Source organism: Mastomys coucha, unplaced genomic scaffold (assembly GCF_008632895.1).
Source record: "Mastomys coucha isolate ucsf_1 unplaced genomic scaffold, UCSF_Mcou_1 pScaffold20, whole genome shotgun sequence".
NCBI classification, from domain to species: domain Eukaryota; kingdom Metazoa; phylum Chordata; class Mammalia; order Rodentia; family Muridae; genus Mastomys; species Mastomys coucha.
The window spans coordinates 42,833,026-42,859,874 of record NW_022196903.1 but is presented as its reverse complement, the minus strand read 5'-3'; the positions used below and the strand labels follow the sequence as shown (position 1 = coordinate 42,859,874).

Sequence of the window (26,849 nt, the reverse complement as noted above, 5' to 3'; positions counted from 1 at the left end):
TTTTTTTCTCCTTGTTTGGGGTAAAGCCCTGTATTACTCCGGCACCTAACCTGCCCTCCAGGTATTTTTTTCCCTCTTTCTACTAATAATAGGCAAATTCCCTAGTCCTCCCTGGGGCCGGCTGCCTTAAGATGCCTGTTGTGTTGGCTCTAGGTTCCTTTAGCTGTGTGATTGAGGCTTCCACCTAAAGGGGTTGTCTAGTAGGCTACCAACTAAACAGTGAAGGGCTGAGAGTCAAAGAGGTCTTTGAACTCTATCTGGGTTTGCAGAATTTTTCATCTGTATGTATTTTGAGACCTCATTACTTGCATTAGGTTTCCTGGGGCACTCTTAACACCACCATAAATTGTATGTCTTTAAGGGATAGGGCCCTCTATCCCAACATGACTGCCTGTAGTAAGCCTCCCATAGGTATGTTTAATCATCAAGCCTTTGGCTCAGGACTCAAACCTATCAGCTGCCTCTGTCTATAATTGAGGCCTAGAGGTCACCTACAATCTCTGGTTTCTGTGTTACCTGAGGCAAGGTAGATATAGCCTCTGCTATTTTCAGTGTTTTCATAGGCTAAACGTGGCTAATAATTTGATTAGGTTTTGTGAGGCTTAAGTGAGATAATCCTTTAAAATGCTTAACACAGTTTATGGCACATAATAAATCCTAAATATTTACTCTGCTAATGAGCTTCCATATAGCAGAGGTATGATTCGTGCCTTTTCAAAGATGTTTACTGGACAAGGTCTCAGAGTCGCCAGTCCTTGGCTTAAAGGTGGGACGATACTTTACTGAGTCACCTGTTTGTGAATCAATGAACAGACTAAGAAAGATGGCTATGGAAGGTATGAAGTGGGTTTAGATAAGTCTCTGATAGATGGCAAAAGGAACCTCATTACTACCGTGATAATCTTTTTAACTTAGTCAATGTACAGCTGACTCTTCAACAGGCATTTACTGAGCTCACACTCTAAGTCTGAACATAAGGGATATGCTAATTTTTCAAGCGAAGAAAACAAGTTTTAATTACCTTCCTTACAGAACACTCATAGAGAGCATAGAAGCTGAACAGATTCCTTCAAGGAATATTATGAAGAAAAGAACAAAAAATTGTCATGGAAAAATTCCACTCAGATCCAGGATTGAATGGCTAGGCAAATGAACTGGTCACTGACGGAAGAGCATGGCTTCACCTCCCTGGTGGTTTAAGATTTTAACGTGGATATGGCAAGATGAGGACCAGAGTCCCAAAAGAAAGCACATCTCTGTATAGCGTTGCTCTGTGTAGCCCTGGCTGTCCTGGAACTCACTCTGTAGGCCAGGCTGGCCTCAAACTCAGAAATCCGCCTGCCTCTGCCTCCCAAGTGCTGGGATTAAAGGCGTGTGCCACCACTGCCAGGCTCACATCTTTCTTCTGATGCTAGCCCCAACACTCTTGTCATACTTAAAACTAGTCTAATGCCTCATTCTTCAGTCACCACAGGCTTTTCTTCTTATCCCTACCTCAAGAACCACAGTGAGGGAGCCCAGCAATGTACACCTGCCCCAGTGGGCCATTTGCCTAGGAAACCTGGGCTCCTGAGGAGGCCAAATCGCCTCTGTTACCTATCACCATGTCTCACTATGCGTTTCTTGGAATAAAAGCCAGTTGCAATACCTTTCCAGACAAAAGAAGGCAGTAGTCACATGAGCAGCTATAGTGAACAGGGCAGCAGTGGGTATTAACAGAGCCAGCAGCTGAGTGTTCCGATTTCTCCTCAGCTCTATTCACCTCCTGCACGCCCGCCACTCATCACTTTTGAAACGTGAAGGAAAGATGGCTCTGTAGAAAACAGAAGGTAGCATAGCCATCTCTTATGTGCTGTTCCTAATAGAGTGTCATTGATGTCTAGTTCAGTGCCACTTTTGGAAGAAATTTGCTCTTTTAGAATGTGTCTTATGGCTTCAAAAACTGAGAACATTTTAGTGTGAGTGTTGTCTCTTGGATTTGTTTTGCCATCTGGAGACTGTGACCTTCAATCCTGTATTTCCTTCTCTCCTTGAACACAGGTCCAGCAGCTGGACATGGAGGACGATCGCTCGCCACCTCTGTCCTTCTCCAACGTTGCACAGGAAGAGCCTGTACGTCAGTCCCCTGCTCGACTCTCTAGAGAAACTGTGTTCCCTTCTTGCATTCTTCCCCACAAAGAGATTCCTCCTCTGTCTCCCACTGCCCCCCGGCAGGGTACCCTGCCCCAGACTGACAGTACTCCTAAGCAAGATACACCTGGCCAGATGTCACATGTTCTCCAGAAAGGACCTTCACTCCTGTATCCTGCCACTTCTGAGCAAGACACACCTCACCAGGTATCCCTGGCTTCCCAGGAAGAAACCCAGTACCCTCCTTCAGCAGCAGGTCAGGGGATCCCCTTCCTCTCCCACTCCGCCCACCATCAGGAAGCTCCACTCCACTCTCCTGAAGTTCCTGAGAAAGACTCGCTGACGCTGTCACCCACAGTACCCGAGACCGACATGGACCCCTTGCTCCAGAGTCCCACTTTGCAAAAGGACACTCCCTTCCATGCCTCCCCTGCAGCCCAGAAGGAACAGCCGCTGCCCACCGCAGAGATCACTCGCTTGGCCGTGTGGGCGGCTGTCCAAGCAGTGGAGAGGAAACTGGAGGCCCAGGCCATGCGACTACTGACTCTGGAGGGCAGGACAGGGACAAATGAGAAGAAGATAGCAGACTGTGAGAGAACAGCTGTGGAGTTTGCAAATCATCTGGAGAGCAAGTGGGTTGTACTGGGGACCTTACTGCAGGAGTATGGGCTACTGCAGCGGCGCCTGGAGAACATGGAGAATCTGCTCAAAAACAGAAATTTCTGGATCCTGAGGCTACCCCCAGGCAGCAATGGAGAAGTTCCCAAGGTACGTCCATTCCACTGGGGGCTTCCCAAGGCATCTGCAGGGAGACATGGTGTAGGGGTTCCGTTCAGCTGAAAGAAAGGGAAAGGGAAAACAAGAAGCAAGTGTCCTGCCTTCCAGGATTGCTTCACCGAGAGCAGGGCACACCAAAAGCAAATTCTCCCATTGGTAAAAGCACAAACTGGTAGAAAAGTCCCTTTAGAAAGGGGTAGGTAAAGCCCTTCCAGAGCCTGAGACAGGATGGAGAGGTCTGTGAGCTCACACAGAGCATGTCCTGTCAGGCTGGCCTCCACACTCTTGATTCTTCTATGGTGGTTTCTGGACACTCCGGTTAATACTGTGTGGCTGGCATTTGCTACTTTGTGGGTTCTTTATTCCTCCACCCTTTCAACCCCTAACACTAGATAGGAGAGAAAAAAAGATAGAGGGGAGAGGAAGCAATGTTATCATTAGACTACTTCCTCCTGGTTAGGGTTATTGAGGTCCCTGGGGCAAGTTTGATCTTCACTATTAGGATATCTAATTCTTGTTTCTTCTTTATACAACTTTTTAACATTGAGACCAACAACCCACCCTGCCCCTCAGAGCTAGTATTTATATACCCTATGGAAGGTTTCCAGAATTTCAAACTTCACACAGTTGCTGCCACTGGCAAATCACACTCCTGCACGAGGTAAATCATAAATCCTCAGCTGCTGTGGACAACCTGAAGCAGCCCCATATCCCACACCTGGGGTTAAAAGAAACCAAAATCCTCACTACAATACTGGAAAAAAAGAAAATTATGTCTGCACAGAACATGAACACTTTCTAGCCATCCCCTGAATAGTAGATTACAACTGCACCCAGTATTCACCTTGAGGAGGCATTACACATCGTCATTGGATGGTTTAAAGTGCTGGAGTTTTTGTATAGGTTTTATGCAAATATTATGCCGTTTTATATATATAAAGAATTCAGCATCTGCCGACTTTGGTATCCTGAGGGCTCTGGAGCCAATTCCTTGCAGGTACTAAGGGCCCTATGAGCCACACTTAACAGTTTACCCTCAGACCAGATAAGGAGAAGAACATAGTTTAACTCTCTTAGGTTTTATTCTGTCTATTCTTTTTGTCAATTTACTTACAAATCCTTAATTTCGGTAAAATTGATTTCAGGAAGTATCCTTAAGGAGCTAAGAAATGGGTTTTAGTCTTATTTTCTAGAAGGCTTTAAAGGAACATGAGTGTAGACCAGTTTTCTTTTTATTCCAAACTGACTGAATCTGTAAGCCAGTTCCTCTTGAAAGCTGTTGTACATTAGAATTCTAGGATCTCACAAAAGGCTTACCGATCTCTGAAGTTCCAGAGTGAGGCCTAAGAGTCTGCATTTTCAGCAGGTTTCCTAGTGTTCCTGGTCTTCCATGTTTTAAAGTTGGGGAAGGCCCCAGGCAAGATGAGTCCTCTACTCCTTGGCCAGGGATGTGGCCAGCAGGGTGTTGGTAAAGCTCCCTACAACACCCCTGACCCCCAGCAAGTGCAGGAATGTTCCCCTCTCTGTCCCAAATAGAGGGAATTGGGGCTTGGCCATCTGTGGTGTTATCACTTTGGTCTTTCCTGATGCAGTTTTTTGGTTTCAGGTTCCTGTCACATTTGATGATGTTGCCGTCCATTTCTCTGAGCAGGAATGGGGAAATCTCTCTGAGTGGCAGAAGGAGCTCTACAAGAATGTAATGAGGGGCAACTATGAGTCTCTGGTCTCTATGGGTAAGAGCAAAGGACTGTGACATGGGTGTGAGGCCTGTGTAAACACTTAGGAAATGTGAACAGCAGCTCCTGTATTGGGAAAACGCAAACATTTTGTTCGGCTTTGGTTTTATTTGATTGTTTGGGTCGTGGCATTTGTTTGGGTTTGAGTTTGTATGTATGTGTTGTTTTGTTTTGAGATAGGACTGCCCTGGCTGGCCAGGAACTTGCTATGTAGACCAGGCTGGCCTCAAACTCACTAGGATCCTCCAGTGTCTATCTCTCTAGTGCTAGGATTACAAGGGTGAACTACCATGCCCAGCAGATGGTTTCAGCAGGATCTTAGTGTTGAGTAAGGCTGGCCTTGAATTCAGAGTCCTGCTGCCTCAACTTCCTGAATGTTGAGATCATATACATGCACTACCTCATCTAGCTTCAAACAGAATTTTACTTGTATTGTGTGTATATGTATACTGTAGTGTATGCATGTGTGCATGTGGAGGCCAGAGGGCAAAGTCAAACTTTGTCTTCTGTTGTTCTCCTTGTTAGTTTTTGAGACGGTTAGACTGCTTAGTCAAAGTGCTTCTGGGACCTGCCTCCCTCCCTCCTCCTCTCGCTACCACCCCCTCCAGTGCGAGGGTCACAGATGGGCACCACTATACCCAACTTTTACATGAGTGCTGGGCATCAAACCTGTGTTCTTACTCTTACCGGGCAGGCACTTGACCAACTGAACCATCTCCCTACAAACAGAATTTTAAAGAGTGCCACAAACAGGCTAGAGATTGCTCAGTGGTTAAAAGTTCCCAGCATAGACATCATATCCAGAGGATATGAGTCTCTTCTGAACTTCGTAGGCATCTGGAATCACATGTGCACAAACATACATATACATGTAGTATACATATAAAATAAATTTCTCTTAAAAAAAGACTAACACAGCTACATAGAGAGACCCTGTCTTGAAAAATCAAAAAAAAAAAAAAAAAAAAAAAAAAAGAAACAAATGGAGAGAAAAGCCTCTCATGTCCCCTTGTCTGTCTGTACAGCACCAGTCTGTCTGTCCATGAAGACACCACACCACAGAGAAGCGCAGCAGGCTAGACTGTGGTGTGCTGGACTCTCACTGTCAGCATTTTCCCGTGCACCCTGCTTACAAAACTCATTTGTCTAGCAAAGTATCGTTGAAGAAGGAAAAATGACTAGAAGAAAACAAATATACTGAGGACCTACTGTGTGCCAGCAGGTTGTGAAATGCTTCCCAAGAGTAATGTAGTAAGCTACTAAGGAAAAGATTAGAGATCTAGTTCTCTTACTTATACAGCTGAACATTATCACTTAGACCTGTGGCCCCAGGGTCCTGGTCCCCATCAGGAAGTCATGGTCTCAACCAAAATCTGTCTATACCAAAGTCTGTTGATTCTTGTTTTCATTAAAAACATGAAAGGACAGAAAACTGGAAGTTGGACTTTGTTCTGTGATGTATCCTTTTCTCTTGTGTGTAGAATTTTTTGACATAGACAAAAGAAAAATCTGAGGGTACTAGGGAGATAGCTCAGTAGATAAAGAGTTTGTTGTGCAAGCATGGGAAACCTAAGTTCAGCTCACTGCCACTCACATAAAAGCCAAACACCTCGGTATGTGTCTGTATGCAATGCTGGGGTGCGGAGACAAGCAGGTGCCTGGGGCTTTACTGTCTAGCCAGTCTAGCCAAAACAGCTTCAGGTTCACTGAGAGATCCTATCTCAAAAAAATATGCAGGAAAGTGAAAGCTAAAAAACGCTGTCTTCCATGTATGTGCACAGGTGAGCATACCTGCATCTACTTTCTTCTAACCCCATGAACACACAAATGAAAGAGAGAAAGGTTTAAATGTTAAATGCACTCTGTTGGACACATAAGATAAAAATAAATATGGGGCTAAAGAGAACGCTCAGCATTAAAAAGCATAGGCTGCTCTTCTAGAGGACCTACCTGTATTTGATTCTCAGCACCTACGTGGTGGCTCACAACCATTCGTAACTTCAGTTACAATGTACTGTTTTTGCCTCTGTAAGCACTGTACACATGCTGGACAGACAGACGTGTAGGCTAAATGCCTGTAGACATAAAAAAGTAAAAAAGAAAAAAAAAGAAATCCCCCAAAATAAAATTAAAAATTAATTTTTTTAAGAAAATAATTTGATTCAGGCAAAAATAGTTAATTTTCGATATAACTTTCCATAGGCTAACATTACTTTTTAAAAATACATATGCAATTATGAAAACTTAACAATTTATAATAACATAATAAAGAACAATTACTATGCACTCACCAGTGCCACCCCACAGAGGGGCAACCCAGACGCACTCACATGAGCCACCCCATAGAGGAAGCCACCAGGAGCTTTGTAAACATATACATAGTGTCTGTCCTGTTATACATGCAGTGTGGAGCTTGCACAAAGGCAACCATTCACTCACACTAGACCAGGGGAACATTATCAGGACCTATAGGCCACAATCCTTGGAAAGAAAGTACAGTATCCAGGCAAACTTTGTTTGTTTGTTTGTTTGTTTTAATGTTACGTGTATGAGTGTTTTGCCTGCATGTTAACATGTGTACCATGTACATGCCTTATTAATGCCCATGGAGACCAGAAGAGGGTGTTGGGTCCCCTGGAACTGGAGTTACAGGTATTTGTGAGCCACCATGTGGGTGCTGGGAACCTAACCCAGGTTGTGTACAAGAGAAAACAAGTGTTCTTAACCCCTGACCTTTCTCTTTGACCCCCTGAACCCTGGCTTTTGAGCATACTGCTGCTGCCCCGCGGGTGCTTCCATCTCTCACTGCAGAATGTTGTGATAAACAGCCCTGCGCATCTGTGCAGTGAGCCAGTGTTTGACAGAGCTGATGTGAAGTGGAGGAGAGACTCACTGCTGTGGAGCCTCCTAAGCAGCTGAGCCAGTCTCATCTCAGTGTCTGTCCCCTGGCTTAGTCTGTCTTAGTATCTTTGTGTTTGTTTTATTTTGTTTTTCTGAGACAAGATCATGCAACCCAGCCTGGCCTCAATGTGCTGACCTTAAACTCCTGGTCTTTCTATACCCTGAGTACTTAATCTAAGCAAATATTTATCCTTTTGATAGATGAAAGGAATGGTACTATTTTTATTTGAATGTATTTCTCAGGTGATTAGTAAACCTTTCCATCTGTTTTATATAATTACTAGTCATTTGTCTATCTCCTACAAATTACCTATTCATACTTTTGCTCTTATTTTCTACTGATTATAAAGGTTGTTTTTATATAATTACGAATATTAACTCTTTAATAAATGTGATGAATATGTATTTTTCTAATATTTCTTCATCTTTTTATTTCAAAATAACTATAAACTTTTTGAGGAGTATTAAGGATTGAACCTAGGGTCCCATACATGTTAAGCACATATTCTGTCACTAAGCTACATGTCTGTTCCTATCTTTTTTCTTTTTCCCCCCGATTTTAATTTTTTTTTTTAAGACAGTATCTCATGATGCAGCCTTGGCCAGCTGGAAAGTTACTAAGTAGCCCAACCTAATCTTGAACTCATAGAGCTCTGCCTACCTCTGCTTCCCCAGTGCTGAGATAAGGGTGTGTGCCACCACATCTGAGCTCTTCTTTTTTTGGAACAGGATCTCAGTCTTTGTCCCAAGTTGGCATTGGATTCATAGAAGGTCTCTTTCTACCTCCCAAGTGCTGGTATTGCAGGCATGAGCCGCCATACTTGGCAACCCTTTTGAATATAAGGAACTCTTATCAGTATTTTGTTTTATGAAGTTTATACTTTATCAGGATTAAGTTTTTACTTCATACAATTACAACTTTGTTATGAAGCTCTGTATAAGTTGTAGTGTCTGCTAGCAGCATGAGATACACACATAAAGGGCCCTGGAGAAAGGTTGAATACTTGCCCACTTCTTTGCCCGCATAGCCAGTCCCCCTGGCAAAAGGGCTATTCTGGGCCATGTCCCCACAGGTGATACCTTACAGCATATAGTGCGCCCTCATAATATTTTCTTCCTTCTGCCTAGACTATGCAATTTCCAAACCAGACCTCATGTCACAGATGGAGCGTGGAGAGAGGCCAGCCATGCAGGAGCAAGAGGACTCTGAGGAGGGTGAGACACCCACAGATCCCAGTGCTGGTAAGTGACAGATGGGTGGCCCATGGCCCTGCATCTTGGGTCTTTCAGTATTAAGGCAGCTCCAGTATGGAGCACTGCTGAGGTTCAGAGAGGACCTGAAAGGCTGATACAGTATCAGGCTATGCAGGAAGGAAGCCTGCAGGTAGTTAGTTTCCTGTAACCACCAATAGATAAGTGGGAATGCATAAAGTTCATTGTCTCACAGGGGCTTTTTGTTTTATTTCTGTTTTTGTTTGTTGACATGACCCACTCTTGTCATTCTTTCTGCAGGAAGAAACACAGAGAATGCATTTTCTCTCTTTTTAATATTTATTTATTTTATGTATATGAGTACACTGTTGCTGTCTTCAGACACACCAGGAGAGGGCATCAGATCCCATTACAGATGGTTGTGAGCCACCATGTGGTTGCTGGGAATTGAACTCAGGACCTCTGGGAGAACAATCAGTGGTCTTAACCACTGAGCCATCTCTCCAAACCAGAGAATGCATTCTTGTGTAATGCTCTTACTTCCGAGATTTCCCACAGAAAGGCCATGTTCCTGCAGAATAGAGGACAGGCATGGACTTGACCAGAAACTCCCTGTAGCACACGACTCTAGCAGGCCTGGTTGAGGCAGTGAAATGGGATCAGCAGATAGTTCTCATGTCCCAGGTACATATACTACTAGGTATGAAGGTCCTGGCAGGAGATTGGCATGCCATAGTGGCTCAGTAAGTACAGCTGGAGCCAGTTAGAGCCAGTGTCCTCTTCACAGTCACTCTGAGTCTGTCTTGGTACATCAGTGTTGTAGGCTGTACTTGGGGATTTTCCTTTGGACTTGCATCACTTGCCTCATTTTTTCAATGGAAACATGCCTTTGTCCTTGGTGGACATTTGTAACATTCAAGAATAATAGTACATCATTAGATATCTTGTTGACTGCTGAAAGGAGATGATCCTGCTAGGAAACTCAGTTGAAAACCAACAGACAGACATTATGATTTAATGTCATGGATTTGAAGATTGTATTAGCTCAGAAACAACCTAAGGCAAGGAAGGTTTGTTTGGGCTCACAGGTTCAGAGAGGTTAGTCCATGGATGCCTGGGTACATGGTTACTTCAATGCCAAACATCAGATAGAAGGCTGAGGCTTCCACCAATTCAATATCACAGATGATGAATTTGAAAGTAGATGGGGTTGAGGGGTTGTTCTAGAGGTATATTTTGGTTGGAGGAAATCTATACCTCAAAGGTTTGACTGGCCATATTGAAAACAAGAATTAGGTGGAAATAGAGAGATTCAACATGGAAAAAGTCAGAGGCAGGGAGGGTTAAGGTGAAAATTGGCAGAGATGCTTTATGGCCAAAGCTCTGAAATATGGCTGCTGCTCCAGCTAGTTTTGATGTCCAGGCGCTGTGTTTGAATAGGGTACAAAGTAAAAAGCAAATGACCAAGCCCACGTTGTGCTGAGCTGGGTTCAGTTTGACATATGCGCGTGTGTGCGTATGTATGTATGTATGTATGTATGTATGTATATGTCCATGGCCTGAGCTTCTGCAGAGGCAAGTGACCTCATAGAGACTTCCTGACCTTGCTGAACCATGCATGTCACTTGCTGCACTTATCCTTTTCAGCCCTTGGAGGTGGCATCATTTGGGAGGGCAGGTAACACGGACCCACTGTGCCATAGAGTATTTAGCCAAGCAATTGCTACCTTAGAAACTGTAAACATCAGGCTTCTACATAATGGAGAAATATGTCCAGTGTCTTTTCCCTGTGAAGAAGGTAGTAGAGGCAACCGTGAGCCAGACCCAAAAGTGCAATACCAAACAGGGGCATCTAGAGAACTGAGAACTTTCCTAGTTCCACATATATCAAGAATGACAGTTTCAATGAATTGCCTCAGTAAATTCATTCAGTACTTTGGGTTTCTAAGAAATCCATAGAGAATTCAGTTATTAACATGTGATTGAAAATACTCAGAGTAGTTGTCATCCATCTGTGTGTGTCCATCTATTTGTTTCCTTCCCCTGTATACTCAAGCCCTGCCAGAAGCCATGGCAAAAATGTGTGTTCTCATTTATATGTTTTAAATATTTTAAAACATTAATATATTTGACCTAATAATGTCCTTTGAGAGTCTGAAACTTTGAACAGAATCTAAAATATAGTTTAAAATATACTATGTATAATCATATTATAATATGGTACACTGTCATCTCTGGTGTCACATTATAAAGGATTTTATGCTCTAATTTACTTGTTTCTTTATTAATTTAATTTATCACATGTTTTATATATCAAGGCACTCTGTCAGTAGCTGGGTTCTGAAGAGGTTCTTGCTCACACTTAGGCTTATATCCTCCCGTAGAGAAGACCACTATTGGCAACCACATTCACACTATGTGAACAAAGTCACTGGCCTGGAGAATGTCTCAGCCATTAGCATGCATAGCCCTTGCAGAGGACCCACATCAGGTCACAGCCTGTTCTTCTAGCCCTAGGATTCACTGTATTTGGTCTCAAGCATCTTCATGAACAGGACATGTGCACATCCACTATAGGCACACATCTGTGTGCACAGAAGTAAAACAAGCCTTAACACAACAGAAATCAGCCACCTCCTATAACAAAGCTGTGACAGGAAGCAGCCAGAGCTCAAGACAAAGCATGGAAGGCTTCGCTGAGATTGGACAAAGTCTGAAGTCAGAAAGGGCATCACACAGACTGGCAAGGTGACTCAAGAGGTGAAGGTGTTTACTGCCAAGTCTGAGTGGCTGAGTTCAATCCCCAGGATGCACACAGTACAAGGAGAGAGCCAACTTCAACAAGTCCTTTGGCCTCTACATACATATTATAGTATGCTTGCACACATGAACATGCACACATACACAGCACAAAAATATAGTAAAAACATTTAATAAAGAAGATGGACCTTGGAATGTGGAAATTTTTAGTAGAGACCTAAATAACAAATAGGTTCCTTGATCCTCAAAGAATGATTGAAGGGAGATATTGGAAACTAGTAGGCAGCAGTACTTTGAGGCCTTGGCACAGCCCAGTGGGAGCAGTGGCTATTTGCAAGATATGTACTGGCTATTGACCAAGAAAAACTGGTGGGTGTGAGTTAAGGGGAGTGGAGGGAGCAAAAGATGATCCCTAGCCCCAAGTAAGATGGACTTGAGGCTCAGATGAAGAGAAGCAGTAAAAATGCACCTGTGAGCTTTTTATGTATGTGTGTGCAAAATCTGCGTGACATCAAGAGTCTTCCTCAATTGCTCTCCATGGTATACATTGAGGCAGTGTCTTTGCTGATATGACTAGTCTAGATATCTCTGTCACTGCCTTCCTTACACTGGGATTACAGGTGGGCCATTATACCCAACCAGCATTTGCACAGGTTCTGGGGATCCAAGAACACAGCAAACACTTTAACCATTTAGCCATCTCCCTGGCCTATACAAGTTAGGTCTGATTCTGCCTCCCAGATCCATGCTCCCAGAAGTAAGACTCAGTCTCAAAATATATTTATAAATACCTTGGTCATGTTACTAGGCTCTTCTCTGAATAGGTCATAACTTAGATTATCCCATTTATTCTAATCTACATTCCATCACATGGCTGGTTGCCTGTGCTCAGGTACCATGTGACCATCTCTTCACGCCTTCCGAGGTGGGGGGTGGATCTCCTGCCTGGTCCTCCCCTAGAATCCTTTCTGCCTCCTGGATGTCCCACCTCTTATTTCCTGCTTAAGCCATAGACCATCAGATTTATTATTAACAGGTGCCACATCCATACAAACATTAAGATGTTCTCTCTACACCAGCTTAATTTTAAAATTCTCATTTTATTTTGTGTGTATGAATATTTTGCTTGAATGTAAGTCTGTGCTCCACATACATGCCTGGTGTCCACGGAGTTCAGAAGAGGACACTAGATTCCCTGGAACTGGAGTTATTGACAGTTGGAGCCACCATGTGGGTGCTAGGAATCAAAGTAAAGTCCTCTGTAAGAACAAGCACACACACCCTTTTTCTATTGGTTTGTTTTGTTTTATTTGAAATTAGGTTTTTCTGTGTAGTCTGGGTTGTCCTAGAACTCACTGTCTACCAGGCTGGCCTCAAACTCAGATCCTCCTGCCACTGCCTAACAAATAAAAGAAAAAAAGAAAGTAGGAGACAGGAGAACTGAAAACATAGTGGAAGCTATACAAGATCCTGGGTACACCAGAAGGTTCTAGAATTTTTAAAAGTAGGTGAAACTAAATAAATACCACATGTGTAAGTGCTTTAAGAATAGAACTAGACAGCTGAGGGAACTGAAGAGAATTTGGAACTGATGTGTGGCCATCAACAGTAAGCCAAGCAAAGGTAAAGATGATCCGGTCTAGGGAAAGAGCCAGCTACAAATGTTATCTGGCCTCCATGGCTCCTCATCTGGCTCATTGAAGCCTTGAGGAATTTGGTGGCTGGTGAGGGGATGGCCCTGTCTAACTAGCTCAAGGAGTGGCCATATAGGTGTGTATTTAGGAGACAGGAGGTGAGAAACATGAATCTTTGGAATCCCTTGCTACACAGTGAGTTTGAGGCCAGCCTGGGCTACCCAAAACCCTGTCTTAAGGACAAGGTAGATTGGGTGGGATGATGATAGTAAAATCTTAAGAGTCACTTTTTTATTTTTTCCAGTTTTCTGTATATATGCTTACACATATGTTGTAAATTATATTGAATGCATTCTGCTATAAAACAAGATCAAATAGTACAGAAGCACATCACTTGCCAGCTTTTTTTAGTAAAGTATCTAAGCCAGTGAAGTGGTTCATATCTTAAGTCCTAACAGAAAGCAGAGGCAGGAGGGTTATCTTACATCTTTATGTGCCCAAATATTTAAATCTAGATTGTTCTTAATAGCAGATTATAGTATTTATAATCTATTGTACACTCTCCTATTGATATACATTTAGGGGACTCTGTTGAGGTTATGTCCAGTTCTTCCTCTGAGCCCTATGCTCCCAGAAATAAGACTCAGATTCAAATATATTTACAGATACATTGGCCATCCAGCTAGGCTCTTCTCTGACTAGATATAGTTTAAAATATCCCATTAGTTTTAATCTGCAGTCTCCCAAGTGACTAGTTACCCGTGCTCAGGTACCATGCGTCCTTCTCATATAGTCCTGGGTGGATGTCTTGAAACTTGCTCTATCCTAGAATCCTTCCTGCCTCCCAGATGTCCCACCTTCTATTTCCTGTCTAAACCATAGGCCATAGACTTTTTAATTGACAGGTGATGCATCCGAATGATACACAAGATGTTCTCTCTACAGAGCTCACAAGTTTTAGTGCATCAGTAAAGACCCTTACAAGTAGATCCCTGCAATGATCTAAAACTTTCAGAAATGGATTTTCTAGATCAAAGGATATACACATAACAAACGTTTACTGGATATTGGCAAATGCCCTTCAACTACTACCCCAGCCTATCTGCCTTCATCTAAGTGTGAGAATCATACCATATCCCCTGGCCAATAATCGGTCTTTGGCTTTGTGTGATTTGTAGGAGCTATAGGTATAAACCAGTGTTTTCATCCTTCCTAATGCTGCGACCCTTTAATGCAGTTTCTCATATGGTGACCCCCAACCATAAAATTATATTGTTGCTGCTCCATAACTGTAATTTGCTACTGTTAAAATTGTAATGTAGCTATCTGATATACAACCTCTAGAAAGTGTCATTCGGCCCCAAAGAAGTCATGGCCCACAGCTTGAGAACCACTGGTCTAAACAGAAAAGTGGTACTCGTGCAGTCTCACCTTTGTGTCTTACTCTGCTCTGACCTTGAACTCTGATCCTTCTGCCTCTAGCTCTCCCAACTGCTACTCTGCTAGATTCTAGAAGTTATGCTGGAGGTGGTAGCTCTTTAAACATTAATGACATGCCAGGCATGGTGGTTCACACCTATCCGAGCAGTAGAAGGCTGAGGTAAACAGATCTCTGTGAGGTCCAGGCTGGACTACATAATTACAAAACTGAAAGTATTATCTCTTATCTGTCATATCTATAAAAATATTTCCCTATTTTTGGGAGTACTTTTGTAATATAGCATTAATATTTGTGTTATAACCATTTCAAGTTTTTTTTGTTGTTGTTGTTTTTTGTTTTTTTTCGAGACAGGGTTTCTCTGTATCTCTGTATATCCCTGGCTGTCCTGGAACTAACTCTGTAGACCAGGCTGGCCTCGAACTCAGAAATCCACCTGCCTCTGCCTCCCAAGTGCTGGGATTAAAGGCGTACGCCACCACCGCCCGGCCCATTTCAAGTTTTTAATGTACTGAGATTAATCAGTCATTTTCTTTATGGTATCTGGGTTTCACATCAACTACAGAAATATTAGGGCATTTTACTCAGTAAATACTATGAACACAGTAGTTAAGTCTATGGGCTTCCTAAAAAGTGCTAGAAATTAATTAGGAAGATGAGGGAATTGGAGTTCAAGACCAGGTTAGGCAACTTAGTGGCTATCTGAAAAATAAAAGAGGATCAGGGTTCAGTGGTACACACCTTTAATCTCAGTGCCTAGAAAATTGGCAGACAGATCTCTGTGAGTTCAAGTCCAGCCTGGTGAATTCCAGGATACCCAGGGCTTCAGAGAGATCCTGTTTCCGAATAAAAAGAGGGCTGAGGTTATAGATCAGCACTCAAACATAAAAGTCCTAAATTTAATCCTTATTCCTGCCCTCCCCCCCAAAAACAAAAATATTTGAAATATAAACAAGTTTTTGCCCTAGAGAACAAAATAAAAAAATACTAAACAAAATATTTTTTTATTTTAACTAAATTTCTTGAAATATAACACTACATTAGCTCCATCAACAAGTAATCCTTTATATATTCAAAATCAGCTCATAGATTGAGTTTTTCCATTCCATACAGTTTTTATGAAAAGTGATTACAGAGATTGAAAGTCAGTCACAGACAGGTACTGTGACATCTGTGTCCCAGCGGTCCTCATTGATTAAGTGATGTAGCTGTTTGGTCTTTTTCTGTGTTCGTCCCAGTTTCTGAATAATGACATGGATGCTTACTTATTTATGAATGCTGTGCCCTTAAGCTAGGTGTGCTCCCCAGCTAGCTCTTAATTTATATTAATTCACTTATACTGTTCTATGTATGACGCATGGCTGCTTAGCTACCTCTCCTCAGTTTCATATGTCTGACTTCCTGCAAGCCTCAGTGGCAAATCTTCCCAAGCCTGGCTCTTTCCCAGAGTTCCTGTCTCTCTCCCAGATGTCCCACCCTCTAATCCTACCTCAGCTTATTGTCCATCAGCTTGTGTCTACACAAGAGCATGCACACAGACAACTGTGGTAAAATAAAAAAATATTGGCATAGCAGCACAGACCTGTAATCCCAGCACTTATGACGCTGTGGCAAGAGAGCCTGAAGTTCAAGGTGACCAGCCTGGGCTACATGGCAAAAAATTTAACAGCAAAAGCTTATAGTTGATGTGGCCCTAGAGCATTTAATGGTTTATGTGATTGACCACCCAGCCTCTCACAGGAGCATCTGAGACCTCAAAGGCCTGCAGTCAGTCTATTTCTCAGCTCAGTAAAAGGGTGTATAAAGTTTTCATATCCTGGCTTTTTTCTAGTACAGAACTAGTATGGTTTCATTATTCACATGTAAGGTGTATGTCTCAAAATTTAAAAAGTGAAGTGCAGGCCGGGAGCGCAGCTTAGTGATAGACATGTCTGGCTTTCATGAGATCCCAGGTTCATCTCAAGGACCACAAAAAATGAAAGGGAACTCCCTGTCTCACCAGTCTTACATGGAGATTTCTTAAGGTGTGAACCTCTGGGTCACCATCTACATCATCCAGACTGGCAGAGGACATGTCCAGAAGGGCATTGCTCTTGGACCTGTATGACAGTCCTATTGCAAGCTATTATTTTTTTGTGTGCAATATTTGGCTTTCAGCAAAATTAAAAGAATATAGTTAAGTTGTCAGCCAATGGTTGATGATATGTTAACCGCATGATTTTTATAGCGTGTAATTCAGGGTAAGTTCAAAGAATCAAGTGGCATTTCCTAATTGCACACATTCCAGCCTTCCCATACACTGCTGTAAATGAAGTTCCCCAATATCTGCATCTGTAAAAATGAAAAACAGAGTAGGCCTGACTCTGATCTATCCATAGAAAGTAAGAGTATGCCGGGCGGTGGTGGCGCACGCCTTTAATCCCAGCACTTGGGAGGCAGAGGCAGGTGGATTTCTGAGTTCGAGGCCAGCCTGGTCTACAAAGTGAGTTCCAGGACAGCCAGAGCTACACAGAGAAACCCTGTCTCGAAAAACCAAAAAAAAAAAAAAAAAAAAAAGAAAGTAAGAGTATGTATTCATTCTCTACTAAGTGAGCTAACTGAGGAAAGTTTCTACCTATCCTTAGAAGAGATTAATTTCCAAAGCTTTTCATTTTCCATATTGGATGACTGTTTATCGTGATAGCTTGGAAAGTGCTAAGATTACAGTGGTGATCCAGCTTGCCTATGTAGTTATTCACAAAGGTCTAGAGAGACCATAGTTTTGAAATTTTGTTTTAGGTAATAAACAAGTAAAATACCTTCAGGAGTTTATGCAATTAGGGAAGTCATGTTTCTGGGGGGGGAGTATAATAATTTAATATAGGCTTGAAGACAGGGTAAAGAGGCACAACTCATGAAACTTGCAGGATAAAAACAAGCAACACGAGTGGACATAGGTTAAAGGAGGGAGGGTTGGAGGGGAGATTGGAGAAGGGGGAGTTTTTAAGTCTGTTTTGTGTTGCTCTAACAAACTACCCCCAAAATGGTAATTTATACAGAAAATAGTTTTGTTATACATTTGTGATATGCCCTTATATTCCCATTACTTGTGAGGTAAAGGTGGAGAAAATCAAAATTCGAGGTCAGCCTGGGCTTTACCCTGAATTCCAGACTAGCCTCAGCTGCAGAGTAAGACCTTGAAGCTAGAAAAGAAAGAATGTTTGTTTAGCTTACAGTTTTGCCTTCCACGAGCTTGTAGCCAGCACCTCATTACTCAGAAGTCCTGGCTACATCATAGCATGGCAGATGCATCCTGATGATGAGAGGAAGAGAAAGTCATGACTAAGCCAGCATCACTGCCTTCACAAGAGCTATGTCCCCAGTCTGGCTGTCTTTACCTGTCCATGGCAGTCCCATTACATACAACCAAACTCACTGCATGGAACCTTTAGAAAATACTCAAAACATACCCAGACCACCAAGACTGGTAGTTTAGGAGGCTGAGGTCACAAATTTAAGACCTGACTAAGTTGGAGTAAGTTCAAAGACAGCATGGAAGCCGGGCAGTGGTGGCGCACGCCTTTAATCCCAGCACTTGGGAGGCAGAGGCAGGTGGATTTCTGAGTTCAAGGCCAGCCTGGTCTACAGAGTGAGTTCCAGGACAGTCAGGCCTACACAGAGAAACCCTGTCTCGAAAAACCAAAAAACAAAAAAAACAAACCAAAGACAGCATGGAAAATTTAACAGGAGCCTCTCTAAAAAGTGAAAACTTGCTGGGCAGTGGTGTTATGCCTTTAACCCCAGCACTTGGGAGGCAGATTTCTGAGTTCGAGGCCAGCCTGGTTTACAGAGTGAGTTCCAGGACAGCCAGGGCTATACAGAGAAACCTTGTCTCAAAAAACAAAACAAAACAAAACAAACAAACAAACAAAAAAAGATGAAAACTAGGAACTAGAGAGTCAGTGCTTAAGGCACCTGCAGCTAAGGATGGCCTTGTACTCTCTTGATCCTCCTGCCTCCACCTCCCAAGGGCAAGGATGCATCTCTGAGATTATCTCTAGGAGGAAAAAAAAGATAGCTGTTACTATACAGAATCATAAAAGACCAATAGATAAAAGAAATAATATTCAAACTTCCCTCTCCAGGAAATAGAATCAGCCAAGCATGTTGGTACACGCCTGTAATCCTAGCACTCAGGAGGCAAAGGCAGGCAAATCTCTGAATCCCAGGCCAGCCAGGGCTACATATTGAAAACAAAACAAAAATAAAATAAAATCAAAGTCTAAGTAAGTTTCCACTTTTTACATTTGTTGAAAAAAAATGAGCATATTCGGACACTGCAGTCAGGGGTGTGGTGAAGGGTTCTCTTCCACAGCCTGGTGGAAGGGTGGCCTGTCACAGCCTGATTGAAAAGCAATCTTGTAACATCCACCCAAAGTAAAAATATTTAACCTTTGGATTCTGTGGTCACATTGCTAAACGACTCATAGAAATTAAGTGCTTTTATAATTGGGGATGTAAACAAATGTAAAAGATGAGGACCCAAATGTTTTCTGTTTGGGAATAACTTAATAAATTACAGCATGAGCCACAGGATGTGACATATGCATCATTTTAAAGAGTGGTTAGCACCATAGGAAATCAGCTTAAAGGAATTTCTATATTTGACCACAGAGGAAAAAAAGGGGCTGTTTTATTTTACCCCAATAGTAACCCAAAGAGAAAATAAATGTATGTATGCTGATATGAATATATTTATATAAACATGGAAGCAATTTTGGTTAATTACTGGAGTTATATTCATGGTCCTAATGGAGAAATGAGAGGAGAAAGCTAATTATTAGGGAAGAAAAGATGGAACTGAAAAGCAAAAATGTGTATTGTCACCATTTGTGTAGAATGATGCCATATCTATGAAGTCCATGTGAAGTTGATCTATAGACTTGAACAAGAAAACACAAAGGTGACAGCTGTGTATCTAATGGTGTTCTGTCTAACAGCCAAGACCCACACACCCCTCTCACGGCCATACAATACGCTGGAAAATGATGTGGTCCAGGAGAAGGACCTTCTGCCAGTGTGCCTCAGAAACAGGCCAGAGTGAGGATGCAGCTCACCTTTTTATGCTCTTTGGTACATGAACAGACCAACAAGAGGAAAACTGGGTTTTGACTACCTGGCTTGGAATGTAAAGTGGTTTTCTAAACAATTTGTAGAGAATAAAGTTTTAATCTATTGTAACTTGACTCCAATTTGTATTAGCATTCAAGACTATGAAGTGTCCAGAAAATTCTTTCTGCTCACCATTAACTCTATTGTATTTTTTAGGGTCTCTTTTTTAAAAAGACCAGTTGGAATGTAAATGCTAGGACTGTAGAAACCTGGGCTGTGCCATGACCGCTCTGTGTGTCCTCACCTTCCCTCAGCACATGATGGCATCGTGATTAAGATCGAGGTGCAGACCAATGATGAGGGCTCAGAAGGTCTGGAGACACCAGAGCCACTGATGGGACAAGTGGAGGAGCACGGCTTTCAGGACTCAGAGCTGGGTGACCCCTGTGGAGAGCAGCCAGACCTGGACATGCAGGAGCAGGAGAACGTGCTCGAGGAGTCCACTGAGGGCTCCAGTGAGTTCAGTGAGCTCAAGCAGATGCTGGTGCAGCAGAGAAACTGCACGGGTAAGTTCTGGGTGGGTGGGGCTGCTGAGGGCCCTGTGTCCTAAGACATGGACCTAATAAACTCAGAATTTATTAGAATCTCCCAGACTAGCAAAGTTGTTCTGCTCAAGCTTGGCTCAAACAAGAATTCAAAGTCAATGGGTTCAGAAACCCGTGCAAGGTCTGCAGGTAGTGAGTGGCAGAGCTCCAGCCTCCGCCTCATTCATCACAGCACCATCATGATTCTGGAGTTTGCTACTTTCATTTTGCTTTGTTTGGGTGGTGGAGTCTGTTTTGAGACAAGTAGCCCAAGCTAGCCTCCTGGGTGTTGGGAATAAAAGTGTATGCTAACACCATGCAAGAAAAACATGTTTCTTAATAAAAACAACTCTGGGCAGTCCCTGTGAGCTACTACAAGGGTCTACTGGTTCTGCCTGCCAGTCTGAGTCCCAACCTAGACAGCCTGCCTGCCCTGGGGTTTTCCTTTTAAACAAAAAAGAAAGAAAGAAAGAAAAAAGACTCCTATCCTTCTTTGATAGACTCTAGTCATAGAGCTTGTTAACTCCATGATCCCATGTCCTCATTCCAGTCCCTGTGAGAACAGCATGGCAGCAGGGCATTTGGAGCTGATCCTGGACACCATGACAGCTTTTCTGCTGCTCCAGTTCTCCCACTGGTTGGCTGGATGTTTGTGGTTTGTTTATTTTTAAGACCAAGGGTTTCCAGTTATAGCTTGACCCTTCTACTTCAGCCTCCTAAGTGCTGGAAGTACAAGCATATGCCCTCTCCACGTGGCTATACTTGGTATGTTTTCAATTAATAAAAATCTCATGGCGATCGTGGTCAAGTGGTCAGGATCTAATTCCTTACATTAGATGAGTGTACAGAGGCCAAGTGTGACTACTGCTCACCTAGTGCCTCACCTGTGTTGCCTATTAAACACTGCAGTTTACAGGCTAAAGCAGGGGTTCTTGACCTTGCCAACCCTGGCATCTTCTAATACAGTTCCTCAGGTTGTGCTGACCTCCAACCATAAAATTATTTTGTTGCTACTTCATAACTAATTTTGCCACTGTTATGAGTCCTAACGTAAGTATATCTGTTTTCTGATCTTAGGCAATCCCTGTGAAAGGGTGGTTTGACCCCCAAAGGGGTCTTAACCCACATATTGAGATCCACTGCTTTAGAAGTTTTACAGTGTGTGTACCTGAGGAGTAACCAAAGAACAAAACAAACAAGACAGGGCATGGTGGCTCAGCCCTTTAGTCCTAGCACTTGGGAGGCAGAGGCAGGCGGATCTCTGAGTTCAAGGCCAACCTGATCTACATAGGACAGCCAGAGCTGCAGAAAAACTGTGTCTCTAAAAAATAAAAACAAACGCGCGCGCGCGCACACACACACATACACACACACACACACAATCTGAATAAAAAACATGAGCTCCGTCATGCCACAGGCATTGCTAGCTTTAGTTTGCCTGTCAGTGAGGGTAAACCTCATGACCTGTTACTTAGAAACACCCTTTGATTTCTGGGCTTGGATACCCCGGATGTGAAATGTGGCCATACTTGCATGACTCGGTCCTCTTAATGCTCTAGAAAAAAAATTAGAATTCAGAAAATGGGCTGGAGATGTAGCTCAATGGATCAGAGTACACACTGTTACTGTAGAGGACAGAGTTTAGTCTCCAGCCCCCACGTTAGGCAGTCCATAATTGCAACTCCAGCTCCAAGGGGATCTGACAGTTCTGGCCACCATGGCCTCCTGCGTGCGTGTGTGTGTGTGTGTGTGTGTGTGTGTGTGTGTGTGTGTGTGTGTTTGTGTATATAAAATAGTCACACAGATTCACAATTGAAAGATAATTTTTAAAAATCTGGTATACCACATGGTTAGTCCTAAAAACATACATACAAGTAATATTGTACAGACTAAATAGGTTATATTTAGGAATACACACAGACACACATGTATATGTATGTAATCACAACTTAAAAGGAAGCCATGAATTTGAAAGAGTACATGGAGGACTTGGACAGAGAAAAGGCAAGGGGGGAATGTTTTAATTCTTAAAAAAAAAAAAAAAGCAAAACAAAAACAAAAAATATCTGAGCTTAGTGGCACACACCTTTAATCGCAGCAATCAGAAGACAGAGACCAGCAATGCCAGCCAGGGCTCCATAGAGAGACCCTGTCTCAAAACAAACCAAAACCTTCAATTAACACTGGTTAGGGAATGCCAGATGGGTAACTACAAAGCACCTGAAGAAATCCCAAGGAGTCAGAAATTGCTTAGGTTCTCAGGGGCCCCTGTAGAACTTGGCATTCTCTAGGTCCATGGGGACAAATGAGGCTTGGAGATAAAAGGGAATCCACCAGTGGGGCATGCATGGTACTGCGCTCTGAAGGAAGCCTTAAGGCTGGTGTGTTAAAAGCACCTTGTTCCTGGCTACACAATGAGACCCGCATCTGCAGTTCCAAGTTGTTACAGAAGACCAGGACCTGAGCCTGAGTCTCACCAAAGAAGCTCAGTTGGTGTTGAATGTCACAAAGGAAGACAGAGACTGAGAAGTAGTTAGGGAAGAAATAGAGGTGGGTGAATAAAGGCATGATGAGGAGAAAACCGCTGGTGGGCTCAGGAAGGAAGAGCAATGCAGAGGGAGATGATGATGAGTCAGCAGTGCTCATTGATACCACAGGTAGAAGATACTCAGCCCCAGGTGCTCCAAAAGGAAAAGTGGGACTTCTCAGGCTCACAAAGTGAGTCCATGAAAATAATGAGCTCAGGCAGGGTGTGATGGTTCATGAGGTTGGTTTCCCCATACACACTGGGGACTAGTCCTCCAGCAGCTTCACATTATGGCCACCAGGAGGCCGAGAAGCCACCTCCCCTGCTGCTGCTTCCCCAAGAGCCTTGTTAAGCTCTGGGTTTCATGGCTAGTTGTCTGATGGTAGGAATCATGGGATAGGAAACTAGATTTCCCAAAAGGAAGAATGTGGACAAATATATGTATCCATGTATGTGTGAGTTTGTGTAGCACAAAGTCCGTTGGTGAGGTTGAAGCCATGTTGTACTTATCCAGGATAAAGGTGTTCAAGACAATAGCTAAATGCTTTCTTTCTAACTTTGGAGCAGAGGGAATCGTGATAAAGACAGAGGAGCAGGAGGAGGATGAGGAAGAGGAAGAGGAGGACGAGCTGCCACAGCACTTGCAATCCCTTGGACAGCTGTCCGGGAGATACGAGGCCAGTATGTACCAGACTCCGTTGCCTGGGGAGATGTCCCCCGAGGGTGAGGAAAGCCCTCCACCCCTGCAGTTGGGCAACCCAGCAGTGAAGAGGCTGGCGCCCAGCATTCATGGGCATACGCATGGGCACGGGCACAGTGAGCGGCACCTGGGGGAGAACCGTGGGAACTCTAGCCAGCAGCAGCGGAACCGGCGTGGTGAGCGGCCCTTCACTTGCATGGAGTGTGGCAAAAGCTTTCGGCTGAAGATTAACCTCATCATCCACCAGCGTAACCACATCAAGGAGGGGCCCTACGAGTGTGCCGAGTGTGAGATCAGCTTCCGCCACAAGCAGCAACTCACGCTGCACCAGCGCATCCACCGGGTACGCAGCGGCTATGCCTCCCCCGAGCGCGGGTCAGCCTTCAATCCCAAGCACTCGCTCAAACCGCGTCCCAAATCACCCAGCTCAGGCAGTGGTGGTGGCCCCAAGCCCTACAAGTGCCCTGAGTGTGACAGCAGCTTCAGCCACAAGTCAAGCCTGACCAAGCACCAGATCACACACACGGGTGAGAGGCCCTATACGTGCCCAGAATGCAAGAAGAGCTTTCGCTTGCATATCAGCCTGGTGATCCACCAGCGCGTGCATGCAGGCAAGCATGAAGTCTCCTTCATTTGCAGCCTGTGTGGCAAGAGCTTCAGCCGCCCGTCGCATCTGCTGCGCCACCAGCGGACTCATACTGGTGAACGGCCCTTTAAGTGCCCGGAGTGCGAGAAGAGCTTCAGTGAGAAGTCTAAGCTCACCAACCACTGCCGCGTACACTCACGCGAGCGGCCGCACGCCTGCCCTGAGTGCGGCAAGAGCTTCATCCGCAAGCACCACCTGCTAGAGCACCGGCGCATCCACACGGGTGAACGGCCCTACCACTGCGCCGAGTGTGGCAAGCGCTTCACGCAGAAGCACCACCTGCTGGAGCACCAGCGAGCACACACAGGCGAGCGGCCCTACCCCTGCACGCACTGCGCCAAGTGCTTCCGCTACAAACAGTCGCTCAAGTACCACCTGCGGACCCACACGGGCGAGTGAGCATGTGCCCCGCCCCTGCCCCGGCCAGATGTGCAGCCAGGTGCAAGGGTCTAAGGCCCCTGGGACAGGTACCTCGGCTGCCCCCAGACTGAGCTCAGTGGGCGGGAGCGGGGCGCCCCAAGCCCTTCTGCTGTGAACCCTCCTCCCCTCCCATCCCTTCTTCCCCAGGACGGGGTAGTGAGACCAGGTCGCTTGTTGCCTGCTTCCCCAGGGCCCCAGGGGGGAGTGCTTGGGCCTGGGGAACCCCTTCAGGCTGTTAATTTCCTTGACAATAAAATGGATGAAAACAATCTGCACGGGGGCAGTGATTTGGCTGCCAGCCACTCGCAGGCGCGATGCAGGGCCATTTAGTCGGGGATAGAACTTTCTAATTACCTTTTGGATACTGTGGTTCTATTTGATAATAATAGAGTAATTTTTAAAAGACGAGTGTTTCCTGTTTGCTGTTCTTGTTTGGTTTGTAAGGGGAGGGGCTGAAGTGGCCCAAGGGACGTGTGCCCAATATTAGCTGACAGACAACCAAGTTCCTTTCTCAGACTCTTTGTCTGCTGGATGGAGGAGAAATAGGTACTGCTTGTTATAAAATCAAAAGGAGGGTTGCTGACCAACTTGAAAGAGAGGAATCTGGGGAAGGGTAGAAGCGCCTACCTGCCTGCCTGCCAGCCTTCCTGTGCCCTCTTGTCTATCTGGGCTATGGTATCTCAGTAGGTAATAGGACCCAACTGACCAGGGATCAGGGAGAAAGTGATGGTTTGCTTGAGGATGATCTGAAAAGATAGTCCTATGGAAAAAGCTGGGGGCTTCCAAGGTGCCCATCCTTCCCTGTTTAGCTTGGAATGCCCCTGGCAGAGGAGTGGAGTAGGAGAAGCGAGGGAGCCTACTGTGGTCTGTGGAGCAGCCACAGACAACACTATCAGGACAGCCTCTTCTTCCTCCTCCTCTTCTTCCTCCTTCCCTCCCTCCTCCTCCTCCAACTCCTCCTCCTCCATTTATGTGGGGGATAGTGTATGTGTGTGTGTATGTGTGTATGTGTGTGTGCATGTGTACCTACATGAGTACACAGAGGGCAGAGGTGTCAAGAGCCCCTAGAGCTGGACTTATTGCAGTTGTGAACCACGCAAAATAGGTGCTGAGAATTAAACTCCAGTCCTCTTGCAAGAAGGTAGCCACAGAGCTTGTAAGCACAGAGCCAGCTCTCCAGCTCCAGGACATTTCCTTGATTTTAAGTTGCCAAAAGGATGTGTTGAATGCTGTTATGATTTGTGCATTTCCTGTCACCCTTCTGCTCCATCTCCAAAAGGAACTGCAAGCGTGTTATCATACTGATTATGAGCTGTTTACTTTCACATGCTTTGGACCTGGAGGTAGCCAAAGGAGAATTTAGTCATCAGAAGGGACTGTTCAGCTCAGCCTACTGGAAGCCAGGCTTATGGGAGAAAAGACTGGCTTGAGAGGAGAACCTGTTAAAGCTAGACATATCAAGTAACAAACTATTTAATGGGAGCTTCAAGGGGCTTTTGGAAGGAAAGAGTGACCCAATGTGTCATCACCAGCTAATATATCACTCTTTATATGTAAAAAATTTTAAAGATAAACTGAGGCACAAAAGATATAACTTGGCCATTTGTGGGCCTGTGTACTGGAGGCAGTGGCCCAGCCTGGTGCAAGAGTTCTGGCAAAGGGAAGAGGGGGGTGGAGGGGACCTGGTTCTACCTCCATCTTCGCATGCCACTGTCTTGGTTACCCAAGTCACCCTGCACTAAGTAGAGTCTGGCTGGACCAAAGAGAGGCCACCTAGCAGACTTCTTCCCAAGTGTTACAGCTCTTATGACAGAAGCTCTCAGACGACACTGTGGTTCTCAGACCCCTTTAATTCCCTGGATAGGATTTACATACAGTTTTGGGGATGATTCAGGGTTTGACAGCAGGTACTTCTCATTGGCTTGAACTGAGAGCTTGCGGAAACCTTATTTGCATGTAGGAAGGCTTGGTGCTGCTTCAATGTGCCAGATAGCCACACACCTCTCCTGCAAGAGGGGGGTTGCTGGAGGGGTGTAACTGGGACAGGAGCCAGGGGCCCAGGAGGCATGGCTGAATTCTTGCCATCCCATGAAGGCGGAAGTCACTGCCCACCAGGTCTCTGGAGTTCCAGGCCTGTGCTCCACTGGGACCAGGCTGTCTGTGCACGGTTCGCCGCCCCACAGCCACTTACTTACACATTTCCAGATTGATGGTAGGACAGCAGAGGGCTGCCCAAGAAAGGAGGTAGGCCAGTCCCTAGAGCCAGGCAGAAATCTAGGGCAGGCACCAGCCT

General features: G+C 44.5%; 1 protein-coding gene across 6 annotated transcripts in view; it reads left to right on the top strand.

Annotated features, from left to right (window-relative positions):
• Positions 1–24,961, top strand: part of Znf777 (zinc finger protein 777) — a 27,458-nt gene extending 2,497 nt beyond the window's left edge. For 3 of the 6 annotated variants that reach the window (XM_031381735.1, XM_031381732.1, XM_031381736.1), the window contains exons 2-6: positions 2,041–2,898; positions 4,514–4,640; positions 8,673–8,786; positions 19,994–20,245; positions 23,358–24,961. In XM_031381735.1, coding sequence (XP_031237595.1) covers positions 2,056–2,898; positions 4,514–4,640; positions 8,673–8,786; positions 19,994–20,245; positions 23,358–24,535 — 2,514 coding nt within the window. In that variant the 5' untranslated portion in view covers positions 2,041–2,055 and the 3' untranslated portion in view covers positions 24,536–24,961. Of the gene's footprint in view, positions 1–2,040; positions 2,899–4,513; positions 4,641–8,672; positions 8,787–19,993; positions 20,246–23,354 lie in introns of all 6 variants that reach the window. The other 3 variants (XM_031381733.1, XM_031381734.1, XM_031381731.1) reach the window with 2 other exon arrangements.
• The last annotated feature ends 1,888 nt before the right edge of the window (positions 24,962–26,849 follow it).